Here is a 12,499-nt window from a genome sequence, read left to right on the forward strand (position 1 = left end):
CTTAGTATGTTCCTTTTGGTGACTGTCAGTGTTGTGGTCCAGTGGATTGTGCAGTGACCTGTTGAATGGGAAGTTGTAGGTTCAAATCCATCCTGAGGTGATGTGTAATGTTGTATGTGTTTGTGCTTTGTCATATGTGATCTTTAGGTAGTGGTTAGTGCTTGGCCCTGTAATTGCTGCTTGCAGCTATATTTATTATTATTAATTAATGTTATGAAAATATTAATGTTTTGTCCTAGTTTTATAAGTTTTATCATAATAATAATCTTAATCTTTTTGTAGGGTGTCGGTGGGGCTGTTCAGTACCCTAAAAAATTCCTTAAGGAGACCTACCAGCTTGTTCGAGAGAAAGGCGGAGTCTGTATAGCAGATGAGGTCAGAAGAATATGGTTCTAAATCCCGTTATAAACATGATCAAATCCAAATACTGTTTTGGTAGGAGGGTATGTGGATGAATTGGCTCAGGAATTTCTGCTTAATTTTCCCCTTTTCCTAAATGTCCTTAACCCTTATATTGTGTTCCTTTCAAAACTTTTTTTTTAATCTTTTGTTTTTATTGAAAACCGTAGTTTATTTCATCCAGTTGGAATACAATTCCATGACACTGTTCACACAAAGCATCTGAACACACAAATTTTTTTTTAGATCATTTTCATAAAACTTTGTTACACCTGTGGTGTTCCCAGTCGAAAGTGACCGGCTATTGGAAATGAATGGATTAGACTACAAAATACAGAAATATTAAGTGTTAAGGAGCATCCCAATCTTTTAGATGAGCACATATGTGGATGTGTATTTGCAGACACAAAGTCCTTGCACACAACACACACAAACTCACACACCCTTTTGTGCTGCGTCTTTCCATGTACACCCTTTGAGTAATATTTCAAGATCTACTTACAACCCCAATTCCAAAAAAGTTGGGACAGTATGCAAAATGACAATAAAAACAAAAAGGAGTGATTTGTAAATTATATTCATTGCTTTATTGAAAGCACTACAACTACACATTATATGATGTTTTACCCTGTGAATTTCATTGTTTTTATGTACAGTAATTTCAAATTGGATGATTGCAACACACTCCAAAAAAGTTGGGACAGTCGAGTGTTTACCACTGTGAAACATCACCATTTCTTCTAATAACCCTTATTAAGAATTTAAGTTTAAAAAGTGGAATTTTTCGTTGCCGTATTGTGTGCTTCATAATGCACCACACATTCTCAATTGGAGATGGTCAGGACTGCAGGCAGGCCAATCTAGCACCTGCACTCTCTGCTAATTCAGCCAGTATGTGGTTTGAAGTTGTCCTGCTGAAAATGCCGGGACGTCCCTGGAAAAGACGGTGCTGGATGGCAGTATATGCTGCTCCAAAATTTGAACATATCTGTCTGCATTAATGGTGCCCTCACAGATGTGCGATTTACCCATGCCATGGGCACTGACACATCCCTGGCCCATACAGACACTGGCTTTTGGACCTGATGCTAATAACAGCTTGGATGGTCCTTTTCCTCTTTGGCCCGGAGAACACAACGGCTGTGTTTTTCAAAAAATTTTGAAATGTGGACTCATCGGACCAAAAAACACGGTTCCACTGTTCTACTTTCCATCTAAGATGAGACCGAGCCCAGGGAAGTCGGCAGCGCTTCTGGACAGTGTTGATGTAGGGCTTCTGCTTTGCATAGTAAAGTCTCAACTTGCATCTGTGGATGCAGTGGTGAATGATGTTGACTAACAAAGGTTTACTAAAGTAATCCCAAGCCCATGTTCATGATATCCATTACAGATGAATGGCGTATTTTAAGACAGTGATGTCTGAGGGATCAGAGATCATGTGCATTCAGAAGTGGTTTTCGTCTTGCTCTTTATGCACCGAGATTTGACCAGATTCCTTGAATCTTTTAACTCTATTGTGCACTGTAGAGGATAATATGCCCAAAATCCTTCCAGTTTGTCTTTGGGGAACATTGTTCTCAAAGTGCTGGATTATTTGCTAAAGCATCTGACAAATTGGCAAGTCTTGAATGCTCCTTGCTCTTGAAGGACTAGGCTGTTTTTGGAGGCTCTTTATATACTATGACACGATTTCCTCACCTGTTTAACTTCTGTATCACATCGCCTTGTTATTTTAACTTGTCAAATTGTTATTAGTCTTAAATTGCCCTTTTTTGGAGTGAGTTACAATCATCTGATTTGAAATTACCGTACATAAAAATAAAAATGAAATTTACAAGGAAAACATCATATAATGTGTAGTTGTAGTGTTTTCAATTTAGCAAAGGGTGAATATAATTTAGAAATCACTACCTTTTGTTTTTATTAGCATTTTCATACTGTCTCAACTTTTTTAGAATTCGGGTTGTATCTTATGTTGTTTTCGGGCTCGTTTGAATCGGGATAGTCTGCTGTAAGTTATGATATGTCATTTTCTATGTTATATGCATGTTTCAGGAAATAATAAGGAAAAATGTGACAAAAAGACACCTCTGTTTATTATATTTATGTGTCAGTAGGAATTTCATACACCAATACTCACTGCAGTTTGGCCTCTGAGTGAAAAAAAATTGCTCATTGCATTTTACTAATTGAGACCTTTACAACAATGTAGAACGCATGACTATCCATCTTTTTTATTTTTTAACCAACTCTGATTATAATCATTGTGACAACAAATGTGCAAATTATGAGAACAAAACAGTTCTAATTTGTCAGCAAATAAAAAAAGCATTATTTAAGAATTGGTAGGATCAGCTATATGCATTGTAAAGTCCAGACTCTAAGCTTTAAAATGACACCTATTTTGTTTAGATCGAGCAAGTGGTTATTAATTTATTACATAATTATTATTATTTTAATTTTTTTCTGCAGGAAGTGCCAACTAGCCTGGTATAAACTCAGTTCACTGAATCCTTCTATCAATTAAAAATATATTTTAAAAATGTGTTTAAGAAAGAAGTCATAATTATTAAAAAAGAAAATATCTAATGCAATATCTTGGGATAATATATGCAATATGAGAGATATATGAACAATCATAGTGGGCCAGTCAGTTTTGACCGGGAACACAAAAGGTGTTAGCACAAATGAACACAACACAAGGGTTAAGCAACCAGAAAATATTTGACATTACTCTAGCAATGTAAATAGATATACCTGTGCTTGGCTCCACCCCAAATTGCAGGTAAATGAGCCAATAAACTCATGACAATGACCTCACACTATCACTTATTTTCAGAATAGAATACTATCATACTACTCTTACTATTTCTGCCATATAGATACTGCAGAAATAGTACAAGTAGTATGCTATTCCAAACATAGCTCATTTAATGAAAGGGGTTTTTAATGCCCAACTCAAACTGTGATACTGCAAATATTTTTTTATTTCTCACACAAACACCTCTTCCAAAAAAAATCATTTATTCCCTTTTTTTCTAGGCTCAATAATATAAAAATATATTTAAAAAAATATATAAATGCTGCTTGACGACTACATACATTTATTTTCATTTATTGCAAGTGTGTGGAATGACCTCACTTTCTCATTATTCTCTCAGGTTCAGACTGGTTTTGGCCGCACAGGGAGTCACTTTTGGGGTTTCCAAGGACATGATGTCATTCCTGACATGGTTACCATGGCCAAGGGCATTGCGAATGGCTTCCCAATGGGGGCTGTGGTTACCACAGCAGGTTTGCTACAGTTAACTCCTACATGTTATACAATGCTACTGTATGTAGCTAAAAATTAAGGAAGAATAAGTTATTGTGTGATTTGCATATTCTAGCTTTTATTACATATTAGCATGTGTGCATTCATTGACTAAAATTAACTGTATTTAAAACTGGATGTGTTTTATAAATGAAGTACACACACTGAGTCTAATTCTTCAAAGTTTAATGAGGGATTATTTTAAAAGAAATTGGAGTAGAGACTAATTCAAGCATGGCACTCAATTAAACTATTCTTAGAACAAAATTAACCACAAATTATGAATAAAATTGCTCTCGTGTTGCTTTTAAAAGGCCTACCATTGCGTTCACCTCACAGTTTTACCCCTTTGAAAAGCCTGGTGGTTGAGTAAAATTTATTTTTTTTTTTACAATGAAAAGCTCTATGACTTAGCTGGATATTCTTTGAAGAAAAGTTTCACATAAGAGGGATTTACAGACTTGAGTTTTTGTGAGGAATATGGGCTAATACAAAAAGTTCTATGAAACCTTGCCAAAGTGATTTAGCAGTGCTTCTGGGGTGGTGTGTGAGACAGCAGTTAATATAAATTTCCAGGTTCGAAGCAACTCAAGCTGAATCGAGAGCATCTGTGACATGCTAGAAAAAAACACAATAATTTTGGACTTTGTCTATATAATAAAAAAATATGTTTACAGGAATGCATTTACAATGGAAGTCTATGGGCCAAGGCATTCTGAAAAGCATTCTGAAAAGTTTAAAACCAAAAATGTGCAGTTCCTATTTTTGTTAACATATCAATAAAAAATCAAAATATACCTACAAGCAGCAGTTATGGGGCCAAGCTCACAAACAGCATGTAAGTTAGTATGATTGGACAACACTGATTATGATTTTAGGAAAAGTGGTATAAAAAAACATAAGTAGAATTGCTTATATTACAATACAATTGATTATTATTTTGACCAATAGGTGGCGCTGTCACCAAATTTATATGGTGCTGTCAGAGTGTGGTGCCAATGGCACAAAAAGTTTCATGTCAATACGCCAAAGCATTGCCAAGAGACAGCCTCAGATCCTTTTTGGCGTCTTGCCATCCAATTCGAGAACCAAGCAGACAGGAAGTATGGAAGACCATGGCAAATTGGGTATCATCGTACTCGACATGACCCAAGGAATCTAAAGAGAGCAGTCACAGGAGGATAGGCCAAATCAATCAAACATTATAAGCATTTTTACACATTTCACTATAACTTTTGACCACAAGTTGGCGCTGGCCCCACTCTTTATATGTAGCTTCAGAGCAAGGTGCCGATGATGCATACCAAGTTTCGTAACAATACGCTAAAGTGTTATGTAAAATTCAGCAATTTGTTATGCAGCAAGAATTTATCCACCTAGAATGAATTAGCAAGGTAACAACGTCTCTTTCTTGTATCCTTGCTAGTATCATGCGAAAGTTTCCATGTTTACCATTTTTACATAGTAATGACAGGGGTTGGAAATTGGATATAACTTTATACAGATAAGGTTGGTAAGTGATTTTATCACACTGGTCTCATAATAACACTAGAGCTGTCAGTATTAACGCATTAACGCTTGTGATTAATTAAAGTTTAACGTGCTAATTTTTCTTAATCGCAATTAACGCATTTACCGTTAATATGGCAAACACTTGTGTGAAGGGCAGAACCTTTGTAATGTGTCCGCCCGGAGTCATTACACTGATCCACAATTCACAAACAGACAGAGGCTGTGCAGAGTGGGGTGCAGAGTATATAATATTATTATATTAATATAGTATAAAGTATTAGACTAAAAGTACACCTGTAAAATCTATTTTCTTTTCTCTTTACATCATTATAACTCTCCTAAAATGTACCTCATACATTCCCTTCCAGAGGTACTTTGTTCCCTTCTCACTCAAAGCGCTCGCGCTTGTTAAAGAGTGGAGTGCTGACATAGCAACCACGTTACGTTCCATTTCCGTTTGTCCTACGAAGGCTGTCTCGTTTAAATGAGGCTTGTTTAAGGGAGGACACTCGGTATACCAAGGACTCGTTTGGAAGTCTGCATGCTAGGTAGGACGCATCCTTTGAAGGCTGCAGCATACCGAGTGTCCTCCTTTAAACAAGCCTCGTTTAAACGAGACAGCCTTCATAGGACACACGGAAACGTAACATAACATGGTGCTATGTAAAGAGAAAAGAAAACAGATTTTACAGGTGTACTTTTAGTCTAATACTTTATTTTAATTATATATTAATATAATTATACATATTATATACTCTGCACCCATCTACTGAGGTACTTCAACTTGGGAATTAACATTACTTGCATTACTGAACATCATATTTACGGGCAAATTTTTTTTAGACATTTCCGTTGAAGCAAAGAATTGTGGGTTGTGAGTGCCCACGAAGGATACACCTCATGCAAAGAAGGCTGCATTCGAAGTGTCTTACTCGCTTTTCTGAAACGAGACAGCCTCGATGACATATGCGGCCGAGAAATGCGACCTCTGGAGGACGCATCCTTCCAAACAAGACACAGCACCAGAGCCCTTCTACCAAGATGATCCTACAAGCTAAGCATAAAATAGCATAACGCGGCGGTCCCATTGACATTCTATGGGTGGCACTGTCGTAATACTCTCCTATGATAGAGGCGCGGAGGTTGTTATCTTAGTAAATAAAAGAATTTCTGACAACGCTTCCCTGTCAGTGATAAAATGATGGAGAGAGGAGCTCTTCGCACTATTTGATGTACAAAACAAGCCCAGATGGGACTTGTAAGGAACATTTTAATTAACACAGAAGCAAGTCAAGTCTTAACGAAAACAAAGAATGAGACGTTTTTGTCTAGAAGCGCTTTTCATGGTGAGTTCAAAGCTTGACGCTGGCACTGGCCCTGACACAAATCATGAACGCAGCTTCACGATTGCTGTAACAAAGCAGTCTACCGGTAGATTAATATTGCAGAGTTTAAGAGATTAAATGCCTATTGCAATGAATATGCAACCTATGGGGAAACTAGTTCTTTCAATTAGTCAACCTCCCACTTACACTTTGGGAAATGTTTAATGTTACTCGAATTGGTTCTATTTTAGTGCATTTCTTGTGGAAGGCTTTGTTTAGAAAATGTTAATAAAGCATTATATTGTTACATATTGTTTTGTTTTCTTTCCTAAGATGGAAATAAATGCATTTTGACAAGAAAATAAGTATATATAGTGTAAAATTTCAGCACTTTCAAAATCTGTGATTAATCAGGATTAACTAAAAAAAAGTTTTGCGATTAATCGTGATTTTCAAAAAAATTAACCGACTGACAGCACTAATTAACACACATAATGTTTAAGTCTTGTGACTATTCTTTTAAAGCAGTGTGTATTTTAGGGGGAAAACTGTAAAGAATATGCCCCGGTCATGTTAGACATACATACACTGATGAGCCAAAACATTATGACCACCTGCCTAATATGCTATTGGTCCTCCGTGTGCCGCCAAAACAGTGCCGACCTGCCAAGGCATGGACTGTACAAGACCCCCGAAGGTGTCCTGTGGTATCTGGCACCAAGACATTAGCAGCAGGTCTTTCAAGTCCTGTAAGTTGAGGTGGAGCTGCCGTGGGTCAGACTTCCCACACATGTCCAGCACATCCCACACATGCTCAATCATATTGAGATCTAGGGAATTTGGAGACCAGTGCAACACCTTGAACTCTTAATCATGTTCATTAAACCATTCGCGAACAATGTGTGCAGTGTGGCAGGGCGCATTATCCTGCTGAAAGAGGCCACTGCCATCAGGGAATACCGTTGCCATGAAGGGGTGTACCTGGTCTGCAATGTTTAGGTGCTTAGGTATGTGGCACGTGTCAAATTGACGTCCACATGAATGGCCAGACCCAGGGTTTCCCAGCAGAACATTGCCCAGAGCATCACACTCCCTCCACCGGCTTATCGTATTCCCACAGTGCATCCTGGTGCCATCACTTCCCCAGGTAAAAGGTGCAAACATACACAGCAGTCCACGTGATGTAAAAGAAAATGGGACTCATCGGACCTCCCACAACCATCAATAACATTTTCTGTGACTTGTGCCACAGTAGACCTTCTGTTGGTTTGGACCAGACGGGATAGCCTTCGTTGCCCTCGCACATCGATGAGCCTTGGGCACCCAAAACCCTGTTGCCAGATTGTGGTTTGTCCCTCTTCGGACCACTGACCCCACAAGTCTTGCCGTTTCAGAGATGCTCTGACCCAGTCGTCTGGCCACAACTATTTGGCCCTTGTCAAAGTCGCTCAGGTCTTTACTCCTGCCCATTTCTACTGCAGTCAACACATACTACAAGAACTGATTTTTTGCTTGCCATCTAATCTACCCAGACCTTGACATGTGGCCTTGATGATCAACGTTATTCGCTTCACCTGTGAGTGGTCATAATGTGTTGGATTATCGGTGTATTTATGTGTGACATACAAATGGAAATCCACCCATCCATCTTCGTAAAATGATTTTTTAAAATCCTCATCCAGTAATCAAGAACGACTGGAAAAACCTGTGGAGAAGTGATGGAAATTCATTGGTCGAAAATGGTGGGAACGCTGTAAATGTTTAAACTTTCTTCAACCCTTTTCATAACAGTTTTGAGTTCAGTTGAAAACATGAATGTTGTCTTGCAATAACTGTTCATAAGGTCTGAGATGGTTTCTAATGATGGTTTCATAGAGTCATATTCAGCTCATTCACCCATTAGGATCAAGCAGTAATGAGTTCAGTTTCCATTTCTCAAATCCTCCATGAATCCCACACACTTGAACCCTGAAAGCACGAAGGAGCGCAGCTGCTTGCTCTCCATTTCCTTCTCGCTTATTATTTTCGTCCTCTGGCTCTTGCTGTTCACTCTCCATCTGGTGAAAAGGTGGACGAGAAGAAAAACAGAGAGAATGAGAGATGGGAATAGAAAAATATGGTGTTAGCTCATATGACACAACGTTATATGCAGGGCTCAACAATTAGGAACAGTTTTCACTGGCCACACCACGAAAAAAGAAAAGCATTTGTTTTGTTGAAAAAAAAAAAAAATTATGTGCCAAAGTTTTCTTTAAAGGTACACCACAGAGTAATTCTCATTTTATTTTTCATTAACAAAATACCTTTGTGATTTTGTGCATTTTATGTGTGGTTTGCACATGCTACCGCTGCTTGTTCTGAACACGTTGTGTACATATCATGTTATATACATATTTTGCAGAAATTGCCAGTTCCTTTGCAAAGGGAGTTCATTTTAACACATTCGGAGGAAACCCATTAGCTTGTGCAATTGCCTCATCAGTTTTAGATGTAAGTATTGTTCATTTTACTCAAACTTTTCAATGACTAGAGCCAACAGTTCTATTAGTATTAGCAATAGTGAATCCAGATTGTTTTCTGGTTTTAGGATTGCAAAAACATCAAATTGATTTATTTGAAATAATTTATAATAACTGACAAATAATTGATCGTTACATGCTCCTCTAAGACGATAAAGGAGGATAGGACACAAGAAAACAGTTCTGACGTGGGGACGTACCTGATGACTGAACTGGCCAAACTTCGGGACAAGTACGAGATCATTGGTGACGTTAGAGGAAAAGGTCTTCAGATTGGGGTGGAGATGGTCAAAGACAAGGTGAAACAAGCATACACTTAATATTGACCTTTTATATTATTATTAGTCATTAGGCAATGGTTGATAGGCATTATAATGATCTATAACAATGTGTAATTACAGTATTTGCTGTATGTGATTTGGATTAATGATTTGTAAGAATACAAACCATTTAGTCCATATCCTGATATAATATCTTGATAAGTTATCCCAGCTTAAATATTCATGTTGCGTTGACTAAAGCAAGTCTATGAATCAGCCCCTTCTATAAAAGTTTTATTTGCTAACCAAAATGTCAACCCAATGCCAACTAAGAATCCATGAAATTTACCTCCCTCTCTGTTTACCAAAGTAACGTAACCGTGTACATACACTATTTGTCAGTAGAAGGATTCTGTAACTGTGAGGAACAACATTTAGATTCACCTGAACTAATGTCTTGAATACACAAAGACATCTGGCAGTGCCATGCTGTGCCACATGTTGAGCTGTGTGCAGCTTTAACGACGGAAACTGCATCTCTCGTCTGATGCTGTAACCCTCTGGATACGAGTGCACTGAACACAAACTATTGCTGCAGAACAAGTGGCATTGAAAAAAAGGTTTTCTTATTGAAAAAATCTGAGCAGGCTAGATACTGAGCCATGGGGAGCAGAGAAGAACTGTCAAAAGACCTGTGTAACAAGGTAATGGAACTTTATAAAGATGGAAAAGGATATAAAAAGATATCCAAAGCCTTGAAAATGCCAGTCAGTACTGTTCAATCACTTATTAAGAAGTGGAAAATTCGGGGATCTCTTGATACCAAGCCAAGGTCAGGTAGACCAATAAAGATTTCAGCCACAACTGCCAGAAGAATTGTTCGGGATACAAAGAAAAACCCACAGGTAACCTCAGGAGAAATACAGGCTGCTCTGGAAAAAGACGGTGTGGTTGTTTCAAGGAGCACAATACGATGATACTTGAACAAAAATGAGCTGCGTGGTCAAGTTGCCAGAAAGAAGCCTTTGCTGTGCCAATGCCACAAAAAAGCCCAGTTACAATATGCCCGACAACTCCTTGACACGCCTCACAGCTTCTGGCACACTGTAATTTGGAGTGATGAGACCAAAATAGAGCTTTATGGTCACAATCATAAGCGCTATGTTTGGAGAGGGGTCAACAAGGCCTATAGTGAAAAGAATACCATCCCCACTGTGAAGCATGGTGGTGGCTCACTGATGTTTTGGAGGTGTGTGAGCTCTAAAGGCATGGGGAATCTTGTGAAAATTGATGGCAAGATGAACGCAGCATGTTATCAGAAAATACTGGCAGACAATTTGCATTCTTCTGCACGAAAGCTCTTGGACTTTCCAGCAAGACAATGAACCACCTCCAGTGGTTACAGCAGAAAAAGGTGAAGGTTCTGGAGTGGCCATCACAGTCTCCTGACCTTAATATCATCGAGCCACTCTGGGGAGATCTCAAACGTGCGGTTCATGCAAGATGACCAAAGACTTTGCATGACCTGGAGGCATTTTGCCAAGACAAATGGGCAGCTATACCACCTGCAAGAATTTGGGGCCTCATAGACAACTATTACAAAAGACTACACACTGTCATTGATGCTAAAGGGGGCAATACACAGTATTAAGAACTAAGGGTATGCAGACTTTTGAACAGGGGTCATTTCATTTTTTTCTTTGTTGCCATATATATATATATATATATATATTTCTGTTCATCATTAGATTGTAAACATATACAATATTTATTATGAATTGGAGTGGTTTTTTATTTTTTATTTAGGGGGTGTTCTGAAAAAAATAAGACCAATTCTTTGTAATTTGTCCACAGCAATTTGTGAATGGTGAGCATTTAATTTTGAGTGTGAAAAATTCCAGGCAGCAGCCCAAAAATGCACCAGAGTTTTATAATATTTTAAGAAAAAAGTCGTAGCGGGGGGCCTGGGTAACTCAGCGAGTATTGACGCTGACTACCACCCCTGGAGTCGCGAATCCAGGGTGTGCTGAGTGACTCCAGCCAGGTCTCCTAAGCAACCAAATTGGCCTGGTTGCTAGGGAGGGTAGAGTCACATGGGGTAACCTCTTGGTGGTCGCGATTAGTGGTTCTCGCTCTCAATGGGACGCGTAGTAATTTGTGCGTGGATCGTGGAGAGTAGCATGAGCCTCCATATGCTGTGAGTCTCCGGTGTCATGCACGATGAGCCACGTGATAAGATGCGCGCAGAAGCGGAGGCAACTGGGACTTGTCCTCCACCACCCGGATTGAGGTGAGTAACCGCGCCACCACGAGGACCTACTAAGTAGTGGGAATTGGGCATTCCAAATTGGGGAGAAAAATAAATAAATAAATAAAAATATAAATTTTTTTTTTTTTTTAGATAAATAATTTTTAAAAAATTGTCGCATTTTGAGATAAAAATATTAATATTTTCAGAATTAAGATTGTTGAAATAAATTAATCTCGCACATATATCAAACATTACAACATCTGCTTCCACTTTGATGTTCTCCACCACAGCTCTTTGACATTACTTTCCTTTATTCTCAAAATATTACTACTTTAATCTTGTAATGTTACGAAGCGGAACTTTATAACTTTATTCTCACAATGGTCTATTATGATATTATTCTCAAAACATTATACTTAATCTCAAAATCTTAGATTTTTTTTATTTTTTATTATTTTAACATGCCACTAAAATGCTGTCGTAGAATAAAGTTGTTAATAAAATGTATAATTTAAAGTTAAAATTATTTTTTACAAATAATTAAAAATGTCATATCACATCAAACATTATATTCTTCCCAAGGACCACTTACAATGTTAGTAAAGGTTTTTGCAACAAAACAAAGTCATAATAAATTTTTTTGTACCCATTTTCCACATTCTCTTTAACCCTTAGTTAAACAGGGTGTTTTTCTCATGTTTCTATACATTGAAAAGGCATCGACGATGTAAATGTGGGTGGTCATGTGTTTAAATGTATTCATCAGCCTGACATTAGAAAGTTGCGAAAGTTACTTTTACAAAAATATCAAATAAAAAAAATAACATGACAATATGACAAAACAAAACAAAAATTAAGGTGTAGTATTTTTTCAATGGTGAGAATGATTACAGTTCAGAAAGTTACAGTATATTTTCATA

At 37.8% G+C, this 12,499-nt stretch overlaps 1 protein-coding gene across 1 annotated transcript in view; it reads left to right on the plus strand.

The window, feature by feature from the left end:
• LOC127428452 (alanine--glyoxylate aminotransferase 2, mitochondrial-like) overlaps nucleotides 1–12,499 on the plus strand; it is a 28,658-nt gene that overhangs the window by 9,372 nt on the left and 6,787 nt on the right. Inside the window, exons 9-12 of the mRNA XM_051676838.1 lie at nucleotides 283–375; nucleotides 3,561–3,693; nucleotides 8,951–9,039; nucleotides 9,218–9,367. Coding sequence (XP_051532798.1) covers nucleotides 283–375; nucleotides 3,561–3,693; nucleotides 8,951–9,039; nucleotides 9,218–9,367 — 465 coding nt within the window. The remainder of the gene's footprint in view (nucleotides 1–282; nucleotides 376–3,560; nucleotides 3,694–8,950; nucleotides 9,040–9,217; nucleotides 9,368–12,499) is intronic.

The sequence above is a fragment of the Myxocyprinus asiaticus genome, chromosome 38 (assembly GCF_019703515.2).
Source record: "Myxocyprinus asiaticus isolate MX2 ecotype Aquarium Trade chromosome 38, UBuf_Myxa_2, whole genome shotgun sequence".
Lineage (NCBI taxonomy): Eukaryota > Metazoa > Chordata > Actinopteri > Cypriniformes > Catostomidae > Myxocyprinus > Myxocyprinus asiaticus.